The sequence below is a fragment of the Coregonus lavaretus genome, assembly GCF_964263955.1.
Source record: "Coregonus lavaretus genome assembly, chromosome: 3".
Classification (NCBI taxonomy): Eukaryota; Metazoa; Chordata; class Actinopteri; order Salmoniformes; family Salmonidae; genus Coregonus; species Coregonus lavaretus.
In genome coordinates, this window is record NC_139990.1 from 4,513,501 (window position 1) to 4,539,171 (window position 25,671).

General features: G+C 43.2%; 1 protein-coding gene across 2 annotated transcripts; it reads right to left on the reverse strand.

Annotated features, from left to right (window-relative positions):
• Nucleotides 1-686: 686 nt before the first annotated feature.
• LOC311121233 (polypeptide N-acetylgalactosaminyltransferase 12-like) lies at nucleotides 687-24,648 on the reverse strand. 2 transcript variants are annotated; one of them, XM_084157937.1, is made up of 10 exons: nucleotides 23,541-24,644; nucleotides 22,748-22,917; nucleotides 21,000-21,189; nucleotides 20,535-20,720; nucleotides 19,811-19,928; nucleotides 19,067-19,243; nucleotides 9,279-9,410; nucleotides 8,883-8,996; nucleotides 6,879-7,037; nucleotides 687-1,561 (listed from the first exon to the last, which is right to left on the reverse strand). In XM_084157937.1, the coding sequence occupies exons 1-10, from the start codon at nucleotides 23,891-23,893 to the stop codon at nucleotides 1,421-1,423; spliced, it is 1,740 nt and encodes a 579-aa protein (XP_084014063.1). In that variant the 5' UTR covers nucleotides 23,894-24,644; the 3' UTR covers nucleotides 687-1,420. The 2 variants fall into 2 exon arrangements, with proteins under 2 accessions (XP_084014063.1, XP_084014062.1); XM_084157936.1 differs by having other exon boundaries at nucleotides 1,320-1,561; nucleotides 20,127-20,720; nucleotides 23,541-24,648.
• Nucleotides 24,649-25,671: the final 1,023 nt, after the last annotated feature.

Consider the following 25,671-nt stretch of genomic DNA (forward strand, 5'->3'; position numbering starts at 1 on the left):
TTTAGTCTTAGTAGCTTCACTCGATTAGGAAAATAACAATCTCACTAGGATTTGATTGCATTGACAAGACGTATGTTAGACCAAAAAACATTAAAGTATTCCTTCTTTCAGAAAAGTTTCAATTGGGAGTGCTGACATCAAAGTTATGAATGAACACAACTAAAGACTGGAGTGGAATTTCTCCTACGATCAGTAGTCGAGTGGATAAAGAGGTACTGCGTGTTGTCATAAGCCTATGAGCTGAGCCAATCGAATGTTAAACAGTCCCTCCAGGATTCTGTGATCCCACATATTATGCGAGGGCTTGCAAATTTGACCAATCACCACACTATTTCTGCATAAATAATTCAATATTATCGCATAAAACTGATCCATCACGGCAGTACAAAAATGTTAACCAATCACTGTACATTTAAGCTGTACAATCAAGCTACACGTCAACAAATTGAACAAAATCGTTGCATACTGCCTTGCAAGATTTTTTCCCCGCAAATATCACACAAAAAAACCCCACAAAATCCTGGAGGGACTGGTTAGAGTAGTTAGCACTTATAAAAAATAAAAATAAACACGTATAAAACAAAGAACTTGCTCCCAAAAATACCTGAATAATGTACAACTCGCATCACATCACTGAGAACATGCTGGATGGAGTGAAATAAATCAGCACACAAGATGGAAGCTTTGGCTCTCTCTAGAGGTTGAGTCTGAGATTTACAGCTATAATGTAATGCAAGTACATAAGTGTCTGTCAAGATCAATGCAATGCCAAAAACATCCACTACCAGCTGCTAAGTGGTCCCGTGTTCCAGAGAAAGAACGTGAGAATAAAAAGCAGGTGTGGCTTCAGTCAGATGAACAGATAGGTGGAATGCACCTTGGTTTCACCCCTCTTCCTTAACCAAGGAAAAACAAGCACAATGCCAAGTACAATGCCAGCATGTCATTAAATCCCACACTATACCCTGGATTTAAAAATGTGTCACAAATATCTCAGTCCATTCCCAACCTCCTCCGTCTCCCAGATTTTTAAAAATTGCCACAAAAAAAGATTTGAGAAGTAGATATGTGGTATGCGTTAATATCAAATAATCAAATACGAAAATGTCAACGTTGTCCAGCAAGCACACGGTTGTGCATAGATACAGGAGGTGAGATAACGTTTAGCCTGACCAGGGTCATATTCATTAGGTCAAAACGGTGTGCAACAGAAAACGGAATGATTCCTATTGGACTACTTCAGATAGAACCTCCCCGTTTCAGACCATTTTCTTCTGTTTTGTTTCTAGTGAATATGACCCAGGCCATCTCCACAGCATAAGGACGCTGGACCTGAGTATTGGGGGCCCTCCAGCCCTCTACCCCAGGGTTAAGAGTGTGGTTGACCCTTCACCCCAGGGATTTCAGCAGGCCCGCTCCACTATGAACCCCTCTCCTCAAAAAACCACTTCTGGTTGGCGTGGTCTGAGCAGGGCCGCAGGGCGGGGGCAGGGCTGTCGTTGTCTGTCTTGTCCACGGCCTGGACACACTTCTGGGTCATCACGTGGTAGAGGCTGTCGTCCTAGTGGAGAGGAGTTATAAAAAACGTTACCTTTATTTATACAGGTTATTGAAATACAATCTATTTTACAAGACAGGCCAAATGGACCACTAGTATAGAGTAGGGAAGCAATGTCCTGGTCCTTAAGGCCTATTACCTTATGCTGTTCTAAAATCCTTCCCTTTAACCAGCTAATATCTACCTAAACAACCAAGTGTGTGGACACACTAGCCAACCAATGAAATTTAGCGCCAAGGAGATATTAACACCAGTAGGACTGGATACAGCCCTGGAGTAGTGGAGCTGTGAACCACTGGTGTGTAGACTACATACATACATTACAGAGAGGGGAGCAGTGCAGTGTGAAAACAGCCATATCACAATCCATTCAAATCCTCATGTTTTAATGCGGAGAAGGCCAAGAAACTGTCCCTCGCCTTCTGTCAACTGCTCCCTCTCCCTCCAGCTATTAACATGTCTGGAAACCAGGGGTGCAACTTTGGTTTTAGAAGTGGGGGGACATACATTTATATATGTTTTTTAATCCAGTCGGATAAACACGTGAAACAGCCTACCCGACCGCTCGGAGGCGTCTGCATGGTCCTAAAGCACACCGTTGCCTCGTTTTGTATCACATTCCAATGCTAAAACTGGGGGGGGGGGGGGGGGGACGACAAAATGCCATTTCAGAATGTGGGGGGGGGGGGGGGACATGTCCCCCCCGTCCCCAGTGAAAGTTGCGCCCCTGCTGGAAACACTGAACACATATACCTGTGCTAAACTACCACAACAAGCATGGACTGTACACCCAGTCAATAGGCTACCTCAATGCTTTATGATCCATTGTGTACGAACCTCCACAAAAACACATCACCTGAGATACTTCAAAGTTATCCAGAAGACATTATTTGATAATAATATTTGATAATATTCCATAGAGAGACTAGGGGTATTAAGATCTACTAAAGTGATACTGGGATGAGTCTGTATCTGAAGGGAGTTGGAGTCTGTGGAGGCTAAGGCACTTGAGAGAGAGAGAGCGCAAGAGAGAAAGAGTGCTGAGAGAGGTAGCGCTGAAAGAGCATGAAAATGAGAGAGCTGAGAGGGAGAGAGATGGATAACAAAGCCATCACCTACAGAGAGATTAACCTAGAGAAGAGTCCCCTAAGCAAGCTGGTCCTGGGGCTCTGTTCACAAACACAAACAGACCCCACAGAGTCCCAGGACAGCAACAGGAACATAATTAGACCCAACGAAATCATGAGAAAACAAAAAGATAATTACTTGACACATTGGAAAGAATTAACCAAAAAACAGCGCAAACTGGCTTGCTATTTGGCCCTAAACAGAGAGTACACATTGGCAGAATACCTAACCACTGTGACTGACCCACAATTAAGGAAAGCTTTGACTATCTACAGACTCAGTGAGCATAGCCTTGCTATTGAGAGAGGCCGCTGTAGGCAGACCTGGCTCTCAAGAGAAGACAGGCTATGTGCACACTGCCCACAAAATGAGGTGGAAACTGAGCTGCACTTCCTAACTGCCTGCCAAATGTATGACCATATTAGAGACACATATTTCCCTCAGATTATACAGAAATGTCTCTATTCCTTTGAAAACTTTTGTAAGTGGAATGTTCACTGTTCATTATCTATTTCACTTGCTTTGGCAATGTAAACATATGTTTCCCATGCCAATAAAGCCCTTTGAATTGAATTAAATTGATAGAGGTACAGTGCCTTGCAAAATTATTCATCCCCCTTGGTGTCTTTCCTATTTTGTTGCATTACAACCTGTAATTTAAATTGATTTTTATTTGGATTTCATGTTATGGACATACACAAAATAGTCCAAATTGGTGAAGTGAAATGAAAAAAATAACTGCATATGTATTCACCCCCTTTGCTATGAAACCCCTAAATAAGATATGGTGCAACCCATTACCTTCAGAAGTCACATAATTAGTTAAATAAAGTCCACCTGTGTGCAATCTAAGTGTCACATGATCTGTCACATGATCTCAGTATATATACACCTGTTCTGAAAGGCCCCAGAGTCTGCAACACCACTAAGCAAGGGGCACCACCAAGCAAGCAGCACCATGAAGACCAAGGAGCTCTCCAAACAGGTCAGGGACAAAGTTGTGGAGAAGTACACATCAGGGTTGGGTTATAAAAAAATATCAGAAACTTTGAACATCCCACGGAGCACCATTAAATCCATTATTAAAAAATGCCCACCAAAACTCACGGACCAGGCAAGGAGGGCATTAATCAGAGAGGCAACAAGACCAAAGATAACCCTGAAGGAGCTGCAAAGCTCCACAGCGGAGATTGGAGTATCTGTCCATAGGACCACTTTAAGTCGTACACTCCACAGAGCTGGGCTTTATGGAAGAGTGGCCAGAAAAAAGTCATTGCTTAACAAAAAAAATAAGCAAACATGTTTGGTGTTCGCCAAAAGGCATGTGGGAGACTCCCCACACATATGGAAGAAGGTACTCGGTCAGATGAGACTAAAATTGAGCTTTTTGGCCATCAAGAAAAACGCTATGTCTGGCGCAAACCCAACACCTCTCATCACCCCGAGAACACCATCCCCACAGTGAAGCATGGTGGTGGCAGCATCATGCTGTGAGGATGTTTTTCCATCGGCAGGGACTGGGAAACTGGTCAGAATTGAAGGAATGATGGATGGCACTAAATACAGGGAAACTCTTGAGGGAAACCTGTTTCAGTCTTCCAGAGATTTGAGACTGGGATGGAGGTTCACCTTCCAGCAGGACAATGACCTTAAGCATACTGTTAAAGCAACACTCAAGTGGTTTAAGGGGAAACATTTAAATGTCTTGGAATGCCTTAGTCAAAGCCCAGACCTCAATCCAATTGAGAATCTGTGGTATGACTTAAAGATTGCTGTACACCAGCGGAACCTATCCAACTTGAAGGAGCTGGAGCAGTTTTTCCTTGAAGAATGGGCAAAAATCCCAGTGGCTAGATGTGCCAAGCTTATAGAGACATACCCCAAGAGACTTGCAACTGTAATTGCTGCAAAAGGTGGCTCTACAAAGTATTGCCTTTGGGGGGGTGAATAGTTATGCACGCTCAAGTTCTGTTTTTGTTGTCTTATTTCTTGTTTGTTTCACAATAAAACATATTTTGCATCTTCAAAGTGGTAGGCATGTTGTGTAAATCAAATTATACAAACCACCCAAAAATAAATTTTTATTCCAGGTTGTAAGGCAACAAAATAGGAAAAATGCCAAGGGGGGTGAATACTTTCGCAAGTCACTGTAGAGCTGAGAGAGAGAAATAGAGAGATGAGAGCTGAGGGGAGGGGAGGGGAGGGGAGGGGAGGGGAGGGGAGGGGAGGGCTTAATGTCAGTGTTTGTCAAAGCTTTCCTTTGAACATGCTCTGAAGGCCTCGAGGCCGCTCCGACAAGAAAGTCAACAGAACAGACAGAACACAAGAGTGCTTAGTGAAAACCAACATTTAGCTACACCCGTACTGTACTCTACTGTATACAGTGCCTTCAGAAAGTACTCATACCCCTTGACCTTTTCCACATTTTGTTATGTTACAAAGTGGGATTAAAACAGATTATATTGTCAATTTTTGTCAACAATCTACTCAAAATACTCTGTAAAAGTGGAAGACAAATTCTAACATTTGTTAAACATTTCTGGAAAATAAAACACTAATATATCTTGATTAGATAAGTATTCAACCCCCTGAGTCAATACATGTTAGAATCACCTTTGCACACCTGGATTGTACAATAATTGCCCATTATTCATTTAAAAATGTGTTGGTTGTTGATCATTGCTAGACAGCCATTTTCAAGTCCTGCCATAGATTTTCAAGATGATTTAAGACAAAACTGTAACTAGGCCACTCCAGTGTATATTTAGCCTTGTGTTTTAGGTAATTGTCCTGCTGAAAGGTGAATTTAGCTCCCAGTGTCTGTTGGAAAGCAGACAACCAATTTTTCCTCTAGGATTTTGCCTGTGCTTAGCTCTATTCCGTTTCTTTTTATCCTGAAAAACTCCCTAGTCCTCGCCGATGACAAGCATACCCATAACGTGATGCAGCCACCACCATGCTTTAAAATATGAAGAGTGGTACTCGGTGATGTGTTGGGTTTGCCCCAAACATAACACGTTGTATTCAGGACAAAAAGTTAATTTCTTTGCCAAAATATTTGCAGGATTACTTTGGTGCCTTACTGCAAACAGGATGCATGTTTTGGAATATTTGTATTCTGTACAGGCTTCCTTCTTTTCACTCTGTAATTTATGTTAGTATTGTGGAGTAACTACAGTGTTGTTGATCCATCCTCTCCTATCACAACCATTAAACTCTGTAACTGTTTTAAAGTCACCATTGGGCTCATGGTGAAATCCCTGAGTGGTTTCCTTCCTCTCTGGCAACTGAGTTAGGAAGGGTGCCTGTATCTTTGTAGTGGCTGGGTGTATTGATACACCATCCAAAGTGTAATTAATAACTGCACCGTGCTCAAAGGAATATTTAAATGTGTGTGTATGTTTATTTATTTTTTCTACCAATAGTTGCCCTTCTTTGCGAACCATTGGAAAACCTCCCTGGTCTTTGTGGCTGAATCTGTCTTTCAAAATCACTACTCGACTGAGGGACCTTACAGATAATTGTATGTGTGCGGTACCGAGATGGGGTAGTCATTTAAAAATCATGTAAAACAAAATGATTGCAGACAGAGTGAGTCCATGCAATTTAAGCAACGTTTTACTCCTGAACTTATTTAGGCTTGCCATAACAAAAGGGTTGAATACTTATTGACTAAAGACATTTCCGCTTTTCATTTTTAATTAGTTTGTAAACATTTCTAAAAATATAATTCCACTTTGACATTATGGGATATTTTGTGTAGATCAGGGACACAAAAATCTACATTTAATCCATTTTAAATTCAGGATGTAACACAGCAAAATGTGGAAAAAGTCCAGGGGTGTGAATACTTTCTGAAGGCACTGTATGTCCATGTGTTCATCTGGGTTTTCCACTCCACCCTCTTCAGAGGACGCTGGTGGACAGAGATCTAAGAGGACTGGTTCATTGTAATGGCTGAATGGAACGGTATCAAACATATGATTTCCATGTGTTTGATACCCTTACATTGATTCCATTACAAAAGCCTGTCCTCCTATATCTCCGCCAGCCAGCCAGCCCTCACTCTCCCTCTCCCTCCCTCCGCCCCCCTTTTCACTCACTCACTCACTCACTCAGTCACTCAGTCACTCAGTCACTCACTGTTTGCTGTCATGATGTGGGATGAAAACACAGTCCCCATCCAGCTCACCTCTCTGAGGACAAACTTCTGGTCCTCTGGTACAGGCTGCCGGGGTTTCCTGCACAGGTGCACGGTCAGGTAGGTGGAGACGGCGTCCCCCACAGCGCACCCTGCTGGCTCCCTGGTGTTATAGCGGATCTCGCTACTCTCACTGGAGTACTCAAAGAACTGCAACAGGAGAGATGCAGGGTGAGACCAGCAGAGTGTGGGCAGTGTGTGTGTGTGTGTGTGTGTGTGTGTGTGTGTGTGTGTGTGTGTGTGTGTGTGTGTGTGTGTGTGTGTGTGTGTGTGTGTGTGTGTGTGTGTTGTTTTGTCCCATGCAGCTGACCTCACACACCATGGTACCTGCTTTCCTTACTATCATTTCGGTCCAAATACACAAAGCAATTTTGTACTTATCAATGTCAATTATATAATCTGAAGCCCTGAGTCAAATACCGTTTCCATTACCACATGCTGTCTGCCAGGCACAGTTAAAAAACAATTTACCGTTACATGCAAGTTCTGTCTCTCCCATTTACTCATTGGTTTTCACGAGCATACTAACCCATGTGGGTGATTAAAAGATGAACGAGCAGAGATTAATCAAAGAAAACTAACTAGGTTTCCCCTTGATTTACATTTACATTTTACAGACGCTCTTATCCAGAGCGACTTACAGTTATCTGTGGACTAATTGTCGGAGTAGAGAACACACGATTTTGTATGACTCAAAATGGGTTAAATTCTACAAAGATCCACCAAAAAAGGACCATATGCATTGCAGGTAAAATAATCCAACAGCAAGCTAAATGTCCATGAATGCTTCATGTGTTTCGACCTGTCCCCAAATTAATATAGTTGGTTCACAGTTGGTTTGATATATTATCCTTCGTGTCATGAATACATCTGGTGGGGATAGACAAAATCAACGGGGCCGGTTTGGTCAAGGTGTTAGGCTATTGGCCATGAAAGCATTCTTTACCCTGACAGCTGCTGAGGCGTTACAGCCGTATAGCAGACCACCTCCAGGCTGTTTTTTAAACAGTAATAACACTGCACTGCTGCTTGGATATAAAGGCCTTTAGACCATGACCTTTAGACTATGACCTTTAGACCATGACCTTTAGACCATGACCTTTAGACCATGACCTTTAGACCATGACCTTTAGACCATGACCTTTAGACCATGACCTTTAGACCATGACCTTTAGACCATGACCTTTAGACTATGAGCTTGTTAGAGCTCAGGCCCTGTGATTTATAACTCTGATTCATGCTGTCGTATGGTTGTATGCACTCACTAACTGTAAGTGGCTCTGGATAAGAGCGTCTGCTAAATTACTGAAATGTCAATGTAAATGTGTTGAAAAGCCGATGGGGGGGGGGGGGTGAAAAGGGGGGTGGGGCTTGTGGGGTAATAAAGAGAGAGCATAAATGGCTTCCTCTATGCACAGCTGAACACAGACACGTAATGGTGTGTGTGTGTGTGGCATTCTGAGCACAGTTCTTTTCACATCAAGGTAACATCAAAGCTAACAACACTAGACAACAATCACTGCAGTCCTGAAAACAATTTATGCTAGCACACCAGTGTCTGAACCACTACTAAATGAAGGACATGGAGAGTAAAGATGGCGCCATAGCTACCTGGTTTTAAATGAAGGACATGGAGAGTAAAGATGGAGCCATAGCTACCTGGTTTTAAATGAAGGACATGGAGAGTAAAGATGGCGCCATAGCTACCTGGTTTTAAATGAAGGACATGGAGAGTAAAGATGGCGCCATAGCTACCTGGTTTTAAATGAAGGACATGGAGAGTAAAGATGGCGCCATAGCTACCTGGTTTTAAATGAAGGACATGGAGAGTAAAGATGGCGCCATAGCTACCTGGTTTTAAATGAAGGACATGGAGAGTAAAGATGGCGCCATAGCTACCTGGTTTTAAATGAAGGACATGGAGAGTAAAGATGGAGCCATAGCTACCTGGTTTTAAATGAAGGACATGGAGAGTAAAGATGGCGCCATAGCTACCTGGTTTTGTCCCATGCCATGACAGGGGTAGAGGATGATCCGGTGGCCCATCAGGTTATGGTCGTCAGGAGGGTTGTAGTCAAAGCAGTAGTTGGACATGCCTCTGTTCTTCAGCTAGAGGGAAACAACATGTAGATGCTGCTGTTAAAGTACAGCTATGAGTGTGGGGAGTCAAGGGAAAGTTCAGTCAAATTGCCTATGATAACTGACATTTGAGTGCACTATCCCTTTAATAAACACAGATTAATTAATGAGGTGCAAATGTGAGGTCGCCTGGGTTGAAAACGATAACAAGTGTTTCTTATTGGACAAGTTCAGGTAGTTTCAGTCCATTTTCTTCAGTTTGTTGCCTAATTAATACAACCTTGGGAGTCAAAATGGCAGCATTCTCCTCACCATTCCAAACATCCCAGGCCTGTCCTCAGGGACATGGATATCAGGATAGATGTTCTCCAGGTACCACTTGAAGTCCTTACATCCCAGCTGGGTCCTGAGCCTCCTCCTGTCTGTCACGTCCCCAAAGGCCTCCTGACAACCACAACAAAACAAGAGCCTTTAAAATGATAAAATGATATTTATTTTGAGCCCATGCAGTCATGAGCTCAGAAATACATGTTCAACTGACTTCCTGTCTGTTTGAGTGTCTGGGTATTATTCTGTGAACTGACAGACAACAGCACCATCTATGGTTATTCCAAAGTTTCCCCTAAACCCACCACATACACTGACACTACAAAAACAGAATTTCGCATCACACTCCTCTTCTGTTGCACACAATCTCAACTCAAACGTAAGCACTCCTCCCACACACATAAACACTTCCCACTGGCGGTCCACCACTGCATCCTGGTCACTGTTAGCACAAAGACACTCCAATCCACAGTCCACAGCCTAGGGTTGCAAAATTCCGGTAACTTTCCCCAAAGTCCCAAGGTTTTTCATTAATCAAATGTTATTTGTGACACGCTTCATAAACCACAGGTGTAGAGTAACAGTGAAATGCTTACGGGTCCTTCCCAACAATGCAAAGAGAAAGAAAATTGACAATTAATAGAAAAGTAAATCAAGTTGTAATAAATACACAATGACCAACGATAACTTGGCTTTATACACAGGGTACCAGTACTGAGTCCATGTGCAGAGGTACGAGGTGATTGAGGTATACATGTACATAGAACTAGAATAAAGTGACAGACAATAAAACAGTAGCAGCACTGTATGCAAGGAGTCTAAAAAGTTAATTTGCACTAACAGGTGTGCCTTAAAAGTGAATTTGTGGAATTTCTTTCCTTCTTAATGCGTTTGAGCAAATCAATTGTGTTGTGACAAGGTAGGGGGGGTATACAGAAGATAGCCATATTTGGTAAAAGACCAAGAGGCTATTGGCGATCGACCAGCAGGGTGCATTGCAAAACTGCCCATGTTCGCTCACCTGGAGGAGGAACGTAGGATCCTTGAAGAGGATGCCTATGTCGATGACATCCTGACTTCCCATAATGACTTACAAAAGCTGGACAAGGACACCAAAAGAGTTGAAGAGATCCTGAGGACAGGCGGATTCTTCCTCAAACCCTGGGTCCGGTCAGGCCAAAGTGGGAGGCAGGAGATCGTACCAGGAGAACAAGGAGCGGAGTCAAGCACAGTACTTATTCTCCCAAACCAGATGAGGAAAGGAGACACTAAAGCCCTTGGAGTTGGATACCTTGTTGAAGAGGATAAACTGTACCTTATGACTTCAATCAATTTCTCAAAGAGGAAAAAGAAGATGAGAGTCGGACAAAATCTCCTTGAAGAAGAGGTGAGAGGGAAAACTCCAAACCCACTGACGAGAAGAGAACTGCTAAGCCAAGTAGCTAGCCTGTATGACCCAATAGGCCTCGTCACACCTGCCAAACAAAAGGGCGCCATTCTTGTCAGAAAGGCGTTTCAAGAAGGTGGAGGCAAAACTCTGACCCGAAACACGTGGGACAAACCTCTGTCTGAACAATTGACTGTTTGAGGAGTACACACGTCTTGGCCAAATCACCTTCCACAGAAGCCTCACACCAGTCAACTGGACTGGTAAACCTTGGGGAATAACATTCTCTGACGGAAGTGAGAAGAGCTATGGAGCCGTAGTGTACTTCAGATGGGAAACCGAGCAAGGCATCCAAGTCAGGTTGGTTGAGTCCAAAGCAAAACTCACACCTTTGGACCAAAAGGGGGAAGCAGTGAAAGCTGAAATCTGCGGTGCTGTCTGCGCAGCACGACTTCGAAAGAAAGTTGACAGTCGTATAGAAATTGAACGATGGCTCCATCTGCTGGACAGTCAAACTGTGGTGGGAGCTATCCAGAGAGACAGTTATGGGTATCAATCTTTCTTCGCGAACAGAGTTGGAGAGATCCAGAAATCCACATCCGTCGAAGACTGGTGGTGGATCCCGGGAGGCCTGAACAGTGCTGACATCATAACAAGAGCGGCAGCCCCGGAAGATTCCATGTGGCAGAATGGACCAGCGTTCCTGCAGCAACCTGTGGAAGAGTGGCCACAGAAGTCAGCCAAAGAAATTGCAGCTTATGCCAAGGAAGGCATAAACAAATTTCAAAGGAAATATTTATCTGCAGCACTGACCAGAGCGCAGGCCAAGAGAAACAAGAATGATGTACTTCCTGAAGTGGGAGTTCAGAAGGAAAGTCAGAGTGATGCACAGCAAAGCAGAGAATGTCTAGCAGAAAGGCTAGGGCCAGAAAGTGCCAACAGATCATGAGTGACCTTCCACCCGAGCGTATAACACCAGCCAGACCATTTGAGTACACAGCAGTGGACTTATTTGGACCATATGAAGTCAAGGACGAGGTGAGAAAGAAAGTCAAGCTCAAGGTGTGGGGAATTGTCTTCTGTTGTATGGCATCCAGAGCTATACACACAGATGTTGTCAGTGACCAGTCAACTGAAGGCTTCTTACTGGCCTACCAAAGATTCACAGCACTGAGAGGGCATCCAAAGTAACTGGGGTCAGATCCTGGAAAGAACTTTGTGGGTGCTAGACCTGCCCTCAAAGAGCTCTACCACTTCCTGGATCAACAAATTACATCTGAGCTTGAAAATGAAGCTTCAAAAGCATGGAACAGAGTGGAGCTGGAAGATCCACCCAGCAGACTCCCCTCACAGGAATGGTGCTGCAGAAGCAGCTGTTCGCACTGGGAAATGGGCCTTGCACAATATGAGAGGAGAAGGACTCTTCACATGGAGTGAGTTTCAAACATTTATGTTCATGGCTGCTAACCTTGCCAATGAAAGGCCCATAGATGCCAGTTAGGTGTTTATTTGTGTTTAGAATTGAGACCAATTGTCTAATTTAGTATATATAGTATAATTTAGATAATATGACTACATTGAGATTATATATTTAATTTGAAATGACCTTACTTGAAGTAATGTATATTTCTTTTTGTGTTTTGCCTTTAAAGGTTATCAACCTAACTAACTGACTAGCTAACTAACGAACTGGAATTAAATAAAAGAAGTCAGAAGAAAATTGAGTTGTCCCTTGCGTCCTTCAGTCCTTAAAGAGGCCTTTTTCAAGTTTGGGCAAAGAGCTGCAGTGTGAACCATACACAACTTGACATGCATATTATGTCAAGAACAGCTCAAATAAGCAAAGAGAAATGACAGTCCATCATTACTTTAAGACATGAAGGTCAGTCAATACAGAACATTTAAAGAACTTTGAAAGTTTCTTCAAGTGCAGTGGCAAAAACCATCAAGCGCTATGATGAAACTGGCTCTCATCAGGACCGCCACAGGACTGGAAGACCCAGAGTTACCTCTGCTGCAGAGGATAAGTTATTTTGTGTTACCAACCTCAGAAATTGCAGCCCAAATAAATGCTTCACAGAGTTCAAGTCAGACACATCTGAACATCAACTGTTAAGAGGGGACTGTGTGAATCAGGCCTTCATGGTCAAATTGCTGCAAAGAAACCACTACTAAAGGACACCAATAAGAAGAGGAGACCCATCTGGTTTGGGCTTAGTGGGACCAGGGGCGGCCTGTTCAATAGGGCGATATGGGCGACGCACTGCCAAACGGGAAAAGGAAGGGATTTTTTTTCTAATCAATTATATCACGGCAACAGTAGTTATCAGTGTTGTAATCTATACATCTGATCTGCCACAGTGCCACACTGCCACTAAATGTCGAATCAGGCTAAAGTCGTGCTTCAAATGGCTCCCCCCCCTTTTGGGGCGATTTCAGTCAGGTTGAAAATCGCCCAGAAGTCTGTCATAGACTCCCATGTAAAATCTATTTTTTTCAAATTTCAGAGCCTTCAATACAATCTCTATGGGTGTCTGAGGGCTTGCACTTACGCGCTTTCGTCATACGTAACGTAACGTAACCATGAACGTAACTGAGAAAAGAGCGGATTGTGTCTTTGAAAGAAGTTCCTTTTTGTCGGCGAACAAATGAAGATAATAATTATAATTATAATTATAATAATATGCCATTTAGCAGACGCTTTTATCCAAAGCGACTTACAGTCATGCGTGCATACATGTTTGTGTATGGGTGGTCCCGGGTATCGAACCCACTACCTTGGCGTTACAAGCGCCGTGCTCTACCAGCTGAGCTACAGAGGACCACATAAATTGGCAACGAAACAATTAGGACCTCCCAGACCAAATTTAATAATTCAACAGGTTTCTACTAAAGGCGGAAAGTCCTACACCCGAGGATTTTCCAAAAATTGGTACGAACGGAAAAATAACATTGCCACTCAACTTGATGAGGGATACAGGCTAGCTGTCCGCCGCCACAACGATGAGGTTAGTGTTGATAATCACAAGTTTACTGGAGAACTGAGACCAAGTAGAGACTTTGGACAGGGTGGATATGGTATAATAAAGGCAGTTTATTCAGAGGTAAAGATATCTGGAATCGCGTGCACGGACCCGTTCGTCAAACTCTTAGGGAGCTATACATTAAGCCCCATTACTTACCATATCAGATAAGAGAAATTGCTGCAGCTACATATATTTTACATCCTGGCCCTACATAGCTCACTATTTGCATCACTTACCAAAATATTACATGTGGTCATATATGCTTGGAAAGTGGAGATGCCATAGAACGTCAAAAAAGTAAACATTGCTGGAGACACATTGCCGTTTTGGAGAAGACATCGCGTTTGCTAGCGAAGAGATTTGTTGTGGCAAATGAACTTGGGCTTGGAATTGCCAGGAACCTCACGATAAGATATATGCATCAGCATTGCGAGTCTCATGATTCTATACGTATTGCGATTCGATACTGTGATTTTATTGCGCACCATATGTCTGTTGCAGAGGGATCAGAAAGCCATGAGAACAAGTTTTGATCAGTCATGGAAATAAAAGTGCTGAAAACAAATTGGCTCCCAATGTGAAAAGATTGAGAACAAGCTATGAAGGAACAATAATGGTGTTTTGGTGCAGGTACAGCCAACTAGCGCTAAAATATTGCGATATTGTCAATACAGTATATCGTAAAGTATTAATTAAATTAATTAATTAATATGCCATTTAGCAGACGCTTTTATCCAAAGCGACTTACAGTCATGCGTGCATACATTTTTTTGTGTAAGTATCACTATGTAACTCGATTTCTTTCACCCCAATCCCTCAAATTAACGGTAAATAACTGAATTGTTTGCCCCACATTTAGCTAAGATGATTAGCTAGCCAGCTAAAATGTTTTATTTAGTTAGCAGTCGCATCTACAATAGTTTACTGTCAATAACATGTCTCCAAAAATGACGTGGTGTCTCCAATTGTGTTGACATTTTACAATTGCGATGCGCATCCATGAGTATCCACTTTCTGTAGCTCAGCTGGTAGAGCATGGCGCTTGTAACGCCAAGGTAGTGGGTTCGATCCCCGGGACCACCCATACACAAAAATGTATGCACGCATGACTGTAAGTCGCTTTGGATAAAAGCGTCTGCTAAATGGCATATTATTATTATTATTATTATTATTATTATCTGAAGAGAGCCCCGAAACATTGTGTGCAGACATTTTATGCAATAAATGAAGTAGGTTGAATCTAGTAGTTCTGATCTTCTGATTGGTCCTGATGAGTTGGGCGAGGTCCCCTCCAGGCTACTGTCACTGTTGCATTGGCTCTGAGTCGGGTTCTCTGTCTTCAAATGTTCAGCCTAAGAGAGGGGATTTTTGTGTGTGTGTGTGTGTGTGTTTAACAGTGATGATGTGTGTGTGTGTGTGTGTGTGTTTAACAGTGATGATGTGTGTGTGTGTGTGTTTGTGTGTGTGTGTGTGTGTGTGCCCTCAGAGCAAGAACTCGTGAGTTGGAAGAACTGAGAGGCCTATGGCGTGGGTGTTGTCCTTGGCCACCTGCTGACAAGGCTGACAAGATAGGACCCTTTTGTCCATTGTTATTGGATAGGAACAGAACTTATAACCAGCTCCTGACCTAAATAGATCTTAGCACAACATTTTACTCAACATATCATATTCCATATTCACTATAACAAATATATTTACTACGACATTAGCAAGAACCGCCACATCCTCAGCCGGCTAATCCAGTGTGTGAAGTTTTGCGGAGTGTTTGAGTTAGCTTTGCGAGGCAAAGATGAAACTGAGGGCTCCACCAACCCTGGTAAGCCAACACTTTTGAGATCAGTCAATAAATGCTTCTGGTATTGACTTATATGCTGCCCCTGTCTTCATGTTGTTGCTGGACATATCTTTTTTTAAATGTGTGTAGGTCACCTAAATCATCAGAAAAATTGCCCCCCCTGAGAATTTTTTCAGGAGCCGCCACTGAGTGGGACTATCATTTGTTTTTCAACAGGACAATGACCCAACACACCTCCAGGCTGTGTAAGGGCTATTTTACCAAGAAGGAGAGTGATGGAGTGCTGCATCAGATGACCTGGCCTCCACAATCCCCCGACCTCAACCCAATTGAGATGGTTTGGGATGAGTCGGACGGCAGAGTGAAGGAAAAGCAGCCAACAAGTGCTGAGCATATGTGGGGACTCCTTCAAGACTATTGGAAAAGCATTTCAGGTGAAGCTGGTTGAGAGAATGCCAAGAGAGTGCAAAGCTGTCATCAAGGCAAAGGGTGGCTATTTGAAGAATCTCAAATATAAAATAAATATATTTTGATTTGTTTAACACTTTTTTGGTTACTACATGATTCTACAATGTAGAAAATAGTAAAAACAAAGAAAAACCTTTGAGTACAGTGGGGGAAAAAAGTATTTAGTCAGCCACCAATTGTGCATGTTCTCCCACTTAAAAAGATGAGAGAGGCCTGTAATTTTCATCATAGGTACACGTCAACTATGACAGACAAATTGAGGGAAAAAAATCCTGAAAATCACATTGTAGGATTTTTTATGAATTTATTTGCAAATTATGGTGGAAAATAAGTATTTGGTCACCTACAAACAAGCAAGATTTCTGGCTCTCACAGACCTGTAACTTCTTCTTTAAGAGGCTCCTCTGTCCTCCACTCGTTACCTGTATTAATGGCACCTGTTTGAACTTGTTATCAGTATAAAAGACACCTGTCCACAACCTCAAACAGTCACACTCCAAACTCCACTATGGCCAAGACCAAAGAGCTGTCAAAGGACACCAGAAACAAAATTGTAGACCTGTACCAGGCTGGGAAGACTGAATCTGCAATAGGTAAGCAGCTTGGTTTGAAGAAATCAACTGTGGGAGCAATTATTAGGAAATGGAAGACATACAAGACCAATGATAATCTCCCTCGATCTCACCCCGTGGGGTCAAAATGATCACAAGAACGGTGAGCAAAAATCCCAGAACCACACGGGGGGACCTAGTGAATGACCTGCAGAGAGCTGGGACCAAAGTAACAAAGCCTACCATCAGTAACACACTACGCCGCCAGGGACTCAAATCCTGCAGTGCCAGACGTGTCCCCCTGCTTAAGCCAGTACATGTCCAGGCCCGTCTGAAGTTTGCTAGAGTGCATTTGGATGATCCAGAAGAGGATTGGGAGAATGTCATATGGTCAGATGAAACCAAAATAGAACTTTTTGGTAAAAACTCAACTCGTCGTGTTTGGAGGACAAAGAATGCTGAGTTGCATCCAAAGAACACCATACCTACTGTGAAGCATGGGGGTGGAAACATCATGCTTTGGGGCTGTTTTTCTGCAAAGGGACCAGGACGACTGATCCGTGTAAAGGAAAGAATGAATGGGGCCATGTATCGTGAGATTTTGAGTGAAAACCTCCTTCCATCAGCAAGGGCATTGAAGATGAAACGTGGCTGGGTCTTTCAGCATGACAATGATGCCAAACACACCGCCCGGGCAACGAAGGAGTGGCTTCGTAAGAAGCATTTCAAGGTCCTGGAGTGGCCTAGCCAGTCTCCAGATCTTGTTGAAAGTCCGTGTTGCCCAGCGACAGCCCCAAAACATCACTGCTCTAGAGGAGATATGCATGGAGGAATGGGCCAAAATACCAGCAACAGTGTGTGAAAACCTTGTGAAGACTTACAGAAAATGTTTGACCTGTGTCATTGCCAACAAAGGGTATATAACAAAGTATTGAGAAACTTTTGTTATTGACCAAATACTTATTTTCCACCATAATTTGCAAATAAATTCATTAAAAATCCTACAATGTGATTTTCTGGATTTTTTTTCCCTCATTTTGTCTGTCATAGTTGACGTGTACCTATGATGAAAATTACAGGCCTCTCTCATCTTTTTAAGTGGGAGAACTTGCACAATTGGTGGCTGACTAAATAGTTTTTCCCCACTGTAGGTGTGTCCAAACTTTTGACTGGTACTGTATATAAACATTTTGTTTTTTATTCAATGGTTCACGGTGCACTTTTTGCATAGACAATTATGCAACCACTTTTGTTCTTCAGCTATGTTGATGCAATGTTGCACATGTTTACATTCGAAAGAAGTTGTAATTCATTCAAATTGTTTGTCTCATTTAATGTACATTTTATTTCCTAAGTCGTAGAAGAGTATGTTTGTTACTACGCCGATAACGGACGATATCCATCCGGACCTTTGCCACCTAGGAAATTTGTGTCACTGGACCTTCTTAAAAAGTAGTTGAGTACCCCTGGTCTACAGCTTATCCTGAGGTATTCTAACTCAGGCAAGCAGAACCTCGAGACTTCCTTAATATTACAGATCAGGAGGGAATAAGCAGGAAATCTGGAAATCTGGGGGGGGGGGGGGGGGGTCGTGGAAGAGAAAGAAAGAGATAGTTGGGTCAGAAACCGACAGATGGAGAGATAGTGAGTGAGAGCGAATGGGTGTTTGTGGAGAGATGAGTGCCATCTGATTCGTTTAGAGAGCCTCTCCCTTTAACTACATACACTGGCAGCCTGGTACCCTGGCAGACTTGGGTTAAAATATTATTTGAAATCTTTCAAATACTTTTTGCATTTGCTTTAGCCTGCCCGGAGTCCCAGATGGGCAGAGTTTGCACATTTTCCAACCATTCCATTGGTTCCATTGTGTCAGGCATGCTCAATTAAGCCCAGCTGAAGTATTTGAAATGATTTCAACTAGTATTTGAACCCAGGCCTGCTGGCAGCCTGGCACCTGGGTTGGCGCGGAACGGAGCATGCCGTTGCTGGCCTACCAGGCGTGTGTGGGGGTTCGCTAGTCCCTGTTCAGTGCTGGCCTACCAGGCGTGTGTGGGGGTTCGCTAGTCCCTGTTCAGTGCTGGCCTACCAGGCGTGTGTGGGGGTTCGCTAGTCCCTGTTCAGTGCTGGCCTACCAGGCGTGTGTGGGGGTTCGCTAGTCCCTGTTCAGTGCTGGCCTACCAGGCGTGTGTGGGGGTTCGCTAGTCCCTGTTCAGTGCTGGCCTACCAGGCGTGTGTGGGGGTTCGCTAGTCCCTGTTCAGTGCTGGCCTACCAGGCGTGTGTGGGGGTTCGCTAGTCCCTGTTCAGTGCTGGCCTACCAGGCGTGTGTGGGGGTTCGCTAGTCCCTGTTCAGTGCTGGCCTACCAGGCGTGTGTGGGGGTTCGCTAGTCCCTGTTCAGTGCTGGCCTACCAGGCGTGTGTGGGGGTTCGCTAGTCCCTGTTCAGTGCTGGCCTACCAGGCGTGTGTGGGGGTTCGCTAGTCCCTGTTCAGTGCTGGCCTACCAGGCGTGCGTGGGGGTTCGCTAGTCCCTGTTCAGTGCTGGCCTACCAGGCGTGCGTGGGGGTTACGGTGGTAGTACAACTCCTTGTACTCGTCCATCCAGACCTCGGCAGCACGCACGCTGTTGGCCAGGGCCTTACTCCGCGAATAGGGGGCCTTCTTGGGGAAGACGTGGCCCACGTGGGAGCAGGGGTGGACCTCCAGGCTTCCCCCGCACTGCCAGATCTAAATAACAACAACAGCAACACGAGGACATGATTAGCTACACACCATGATTCAATCACGAAGCACAATGCAGCAGCTTTGTGTGTCTTTATAAAAAGGGGAGGTAGTTCTGTTGTTGTATGGCGGTTTTGTTTTCTTTCCCACAGGAAGTAACTGAAGGAAACATGAGATCTGTGCTGGTTTAGATTCTTCAAACTTTGCAACTTTATTGACTGCGGAACCTTTATTGACGGTGGTAACTTTTGGTTTCGAGTTCTTTCATGTGATTTTGATTAGGGAATAGAAAGGCCGATTTTGTTTATCTAAAACAGCACAGGGGTGACCTAGTTTTTCCCATATTTGGGGATTTATATCATGAAAGTGTAAACATTGCAGCCTTGTGTGAATCACCACATATTTCACAACAGTATGATGACCATCGGTTACTGGATTCCAGTGGGTTTTTAACTTATCACAGCAACATCAGGAAAAAAGCATGGATAAACAGCCCAGAGTTCAGCAAGCCCACATGTATCACTCTCACTCACACACACACACACTCACATTCTCTTTCTCACCTACACTCACCCTAAATGAGAACTCTAGGTTCTCTCCTCCCCACACCTCCATGCCTGTGTCATACGTGCCCAGGTAATGGAAATAGTTCTTACTGACAGCAAAAAGCCCACCAGCCATAGTAGGAGACCTGGGACCAAAACAGACACAGCAGATCTTGAAAACTTTTTCCATAATTATCAGAAATCATACAGCCTATGGTATGTATAACAATTGTTCATCTCTACATAATATGCATATCAAATTGTTAAAAGTACATCTTGAAAGTTAACTGAGGATTAGACTATTTTCCTCTCCGATACACTGAGGTTGTTAGGATACCACAGACCTGATGACATCGATGGCAGAGCGCCTGTTTCTAATATAGGGTACCACAGACCTGATGACATCAATGGCAGAGCGCCTGTTTCTAATATAGGATACCACCGACCTGATGACATCAATGGCAGAGCGCCTCTTTCTAATGTAGGATACCACAGACCTGATGACATCGATGGCAGAGCGCCTGTTTCTAATATAGGGTACCACAGACCTGATGACATCGATGGCAGAGCGCCTGTTTCTAATATAGGGTACCACAGACCTGATGACATCGATGGCAGAGCGCCTGTTTCTAATATAGGGTACCACAGACCTGATGACATCGATGGCAGAGCGCCTGTTTCTAATAAAGGGTACCACAGACCTGATGACATCGATGGCAGAGCGCCTGTTTCTAATGTAGGGTACCACAGACCTGATGACATCGATGGCAGAGCGCCTGCGTTTCTGCTCGTACTCTGGCACCGAGTGCCAGGTGAAGACCAGCCGCCAATCAAACCCTCCGATCTGGGGTTCCCCGGGGTTGCCTAGATACTGGAAGGTGTTCCAGTCGATGACATCAATGACGGGACACACCACAGCTGACGGCTCCTCCTTAATCCTGGGGCAGAGGGGTGATGAGAGGTGAGGAGGGAGAGAAAGGTCTCACAACAGGCCCCATTTGGAACAGGCCTTTGGAGGCTTGGGATTAGTGTGAAAGGGGATGGGTGGGGGAAATAGTTCACATAGCTACACATATCCAAATCTAGCTACAGCAGCATGATACATTCAACTGCAGAGTATAAGGAATGGAGGGAGGTACCACTTTACATGTGGAAACTAAGGTCCCACAACTAGACTGAAGAACAGTCCTCACCTGGCCCGCTACAGGATTTCTCACCTGTCGAGCAGGGGCTCCAGCCAGCCCTTGTGGCATTCACAGTGGCAGTCCAGGAAGGTCAGCACGTCGCCCGTGGCGATGGAGGCCCCCAGGAGCCTGGCCCGCACCAGGCCCTCCCTCTTCCTGGCCCGGATCAGATGCACCTTCTTCAAGCTGGAGATGTAGTTTTCTAACGGCTCCTTCAAATGAGCTGAGAGGGAACAAAAAGGGCTGTTGTTGACTCAGTTACACCAGCTCTGTCAGGAGGAATGGGCCAAAATTCACCCAACTTATTGTGGGAAGTTTGTGGAAGGCTACCCGAAACGTTTGACCCAAGTTAAACAAGTTAAAGGCAATGCTACTTAATACTAATTGAGTGTATGTAAACTTCTGACCCACTGGGAATGTGATGAAATAAATAAAAGCTGAAATAAGTAATTCTCTCTACTATTATTCTGACATTTCACATTCTTAAAATAAAGTGGTGATCCTAACTGACCTAAGACAGTGAATTTTTACTAGGATTAAATGTCAGGAATTGTGAAAAACTGAGTTTAAATGTATTTGGCTAAGGTGTATGTAAACTTCTGACTTCAACTGTATGTATGTATGTATATATATAGTAACCAAAGAAAGTGTCAAACAAATAAAAATATATTTTATATTTGAAATTCTACAAATAGCCACCCTTTGCCTTGATGACAGCTTTGCACACTCTTGGCATTCTCTCAACCAGCTTCACCTGGAATGCTTTTCAAACAGTCTTGAAGGAGTTCCCACATATGCTGAGCACTTGTTGGCTGCTTTTCCTTCACTCTGCCATCCAGTGTGCCTTGAATTCTAAATAAATCACAGACAAGCACCCCCCACACCATAACACCTCCTCCGCCATGCTTCACGGTGGGAACCACACATGCGGAGATCATCCGTTCACCCACACCGTGTCTCACAAATACACGGCGGTTGGAGCCAAAAATCTGAAATTTGGACTCATCAGACCAAAGGACAAATTTCCACCAGTCTAATGTCCATTGCTCGTGTTTCTTGGCCCAAGCAGGTCTCTTCTTCTTATTGGTGTCCTTTAGTAGTGTTTTTTTTGTTGTTGCAGCAATTCAACCATGGCCTGATTCACACAGTCCCCTCTGAACAGTTGATGTTGAGATGTGTCTGTGACTTGAACTCTATGAAGCATTTATTTGGGCTGCAATTGAGGCTGGTAACTATAATTAACGTATCCTCTGCAGCAGAGGTAACTCTGGGTCTTCCATTCCTGTGGTGGTCCTCATGAGAGCCAGTTTAATCATAGCGCTTGATGGTTTTTGCGACTGCACTTGAAGAAACTTTCAAAGTTCTTGAAATGTTCCGTATTGACTGTCCTTCATGTCTTAAAGTATTGATGGACTGTCATTTCTCTTTGCTTATTTGAGCTGTTCTTACCATAATATGGACTTGGTCTTTTACCAAATAGGGCTATCTTCTGTATACCCCCTCTACCTTGTCACAACACAACTGATTGGCTCAAAAGCATTAAGGAAAGAAATTCCACACATCTACTTTTAAGAAGGCACACCTGTTAATTGAAATGCATTACAGGTAGTCACCTGACTACCTCATGAAGCTGGTTGAGGGAATGCCAAGAGTGCGCAAAGCTGTCATCAAGGCAAAGGGTGGCTATTGTTTAACACTTTTTTGGCTACGACATGATTCCATGTGTGTTATTTCATAGTATTTCAAACTTTTGACTGGTAGTACATTATATATGATTGTACCTCTGTCACTATAGTCGTCCACCAGCACCACCTCTCGTAGCAGTATGTCGGGTGAGGTCTCCAGGACACTGTGGACAGTGCGTAGCAGCGTTGACCAGGCCTCATTGTAGAAGGCGATCACCACTGTGGTGGATGGCAATGACCTATAGTCATACTTCAGGTCCTTACAACTGGAGAAGTAGGGATAAAGAGTTCACTTGATATAAATCTGTAGCTAGCCTGATCCAAGACCTAGATATCCCCTTTCCATCATGCTTCTCCTTGTCACTCACTGTCATTGGCATGACGAGGAGTGGAATTATAGCACAAACAGATCTGTCACACTGGCTAATAGATCTGGGCCATTTTTCAAAAAGTGTCTAAGAGTAGGAAGAAAGAAAATCAGTTCTGTGTTTTTGGTCAATGTTGTTGGTTACCATTATGCTTGGACATCTGACTGAGATATGGCCGCAGGACTTTATTAACTCTTTGCACATGGCTCAACAGGCATCTAGTCATTTAATACATAATTCCTTGCGCTGTAGTAAACAAAAGAAACAGCTGTACGAGCTTTGTCAGTGACCTGACTTTATCCAACCTTACAAAATCAAGCACTGCCTTGCCTGTTATTTTGGCATTTAGAAATACTCAAAGGGGTTTGCCACAATGGGTTGATCGCGAGTATACAATAGGGCTAGGCTACTTCATATTCAGTCAGTCATATTTTAGAAAAGCTTTATCAAACACTCTTACGTCACAAGAGAATGTAGGGAAAATATCATAAACACCACACTCAAACTCACTGTCAACTTACAGAGGATTCCATTGTTCAGGTAGACTGCGGTGGAGAGATATCAGATCACTCACATAGGTATTAATCTGGTGTTTATTAATACTTTCCTCCTCTTGTTTCTTCTCCTCGCCGACGAGGTTCAATTTGACAGCTCTGCCCATTTCTCCCAAGGCATTTAAATCCAACGGCGGTTTGTCATAAACAGGCTTTTCAAACATTTCATTCGCAACATCTTGCTCAATGGGAACCTCTCTTCGACCTGTTCCAGGTATGTCACCGGTATTATGCCTGTTAAAAATAAAATATCCCACTATAGAAGCCCCTAAAAAGCAAACTATCAACTTCCACCGATTCCTTTGCCGGCAAAGTGCCATCGTGTCTCCCTTCCTACCTCGCGAGATGTGTTCATACCCCGTGGGCTACAACAGTACCATGGTGCACTGCACAACCAAACCAGATCCACCAAAATCACCATGAACTGGCTTCTGATGATAACTTTGCGCAATGTAAAAGTCACCCTATTTTACTTGATTCAACTTTTTATTTCAAAATGCTAAACTGGGTTGACCAAACAAGAGTCACATTTCTCAACTGTCTTTTTCTGTTATCCAGCGATTGGTTTACTTGGTCAAAGTTTATTGAAACATGTCTTTACCGGATTAGATTAGCTGTCTTGATGGATTATCACTAACACCCGGAGAAAAAAATCAAATCAAATCAAAGAGCCTTGTCCAGCGCTTCATTCTGTGCCAGTAGCACTAAATCCTAATCCATTTTGCGCAAACTACTTCTCTCTTCGCGACACTCGCAATAAACAACAATGTAGCCTACATTAACTATGTCACATTGTAGCTCTTTACCTGCAACCTACGCACACACTTCAACTGTTTCCGATTGCGTAAACGCGAGCCGCACAAAATCATTCACGTCGATACATTTGATAAGTTTTTCAGAAGTTTATCAGTCATTAATCTTTCTCCAGAGTCACGGGTTGTCGTACCAACAAACGACGCTCGTGCGAACAATGTATTTTGCGTTCCAGGCAACTTATTTTTTTTCGTTAAAGTTTAACAATTTTACAGCTGCTTCGTTTCGATTTCCTATACATAATTATGCAAATGCCATAAGCATTAAATTGACTACTTCCGGGTTGGCAACAAGTAGTAAAAAAAGTACAATATCACGTGACTGTAGTTTACACTGATGCCAAAGAGACTACTGATATTCTGTATTCTTGTATGAACAGCACTTGTGTTATTGAATATATGATTTAACATTTGTTTAACATTTACGGGTGCAACAAAGTCATCTTCATTGTGGACAAATATTCTAACATTATTTCTCTTAGCACTATTGAATGTCCCTTAGCCCTATATAGATATATAAAAAAAAGTCAAGTTTGAAGCAAACTTCTTTAAGCAAATTAAAATGATCAATAATTGAGGTAACTGTTCAGAGTCGGAAGGTAATTTGAGTGCCATACTGTTTGATTGAATACTCTTATTGTCAAAACAACAAAGAGACAAGGCAACCGGAGGTGTTGTAATAGACCATGGTACACTGAGCTTGTCTGTCTTACTTTCACTGGAGAAAAAAATACATTGGCCTGCATGAGGAAGTTTTCATTAAAAAAAAAAATAAGTCAACACTCATTTTGTAAGCCAACAGGTAAATGTATTATTTCTCTTCACCTATTAAAAATAAAACAATATGTAAAACCGAAATACTTTAAATGCAAATTAGATAGTCCATACACTCTTCTCAGACAGTAGTCTATGTAGGGGCGTTAGTGTCAAGAAGCCAACTAATATGGTACTACATCAACCTCAAGATAATTGGCTTTATTTCCATGGTGCTTATGACGCAATATCCCAAGGTGCTGTCCAGAGTAATGCACATGCTACAGCATTTCACAAGTGTAGTTTACATAATTTCTGCCAAGCAAAATGTATTTAGGCTTACACTTCACTGAGCCTGAAGATTATGCTACCATTTCACACAAAGCCATGGAGTAATTTGATTGGATAAGTAGTAAACACCTGAGGCTCTGGTCATGTCATGTACTAAAGAATGTTGGCAATCCTGATTGTTTTATTGCTCATGGTAAGGTTTAAAAAGCAGTTGGGGGGTACTAAGCTGATATATGGAATTG

Excerpts from the sequence above, each read along its gene's own strand:
- LOC311121233 (XM_084157936.1), bottom strand. The coding sequence starts at position 23,893 with ATGGCACTTTGCCGGCAAAGGAATCGGTGGAAGTTGATAGTTTGCTTT. Across the intron at positions 22,918-23,540 it reads CCTGAACAATGGAATCCTCT|TTGTAAGGACCTGAAGTATG; the intron begins GTAAGTTGACAG and ends CTACTTCTCCAG. Across the intron at positions 20,721-20,999 it reads CTGGAGCCCCTGCTCGACAG|GATTAAGGAGGAGCCGTCAG; the intron begins GTGAGAAATCCT and ends CCTCTGCCCCAG.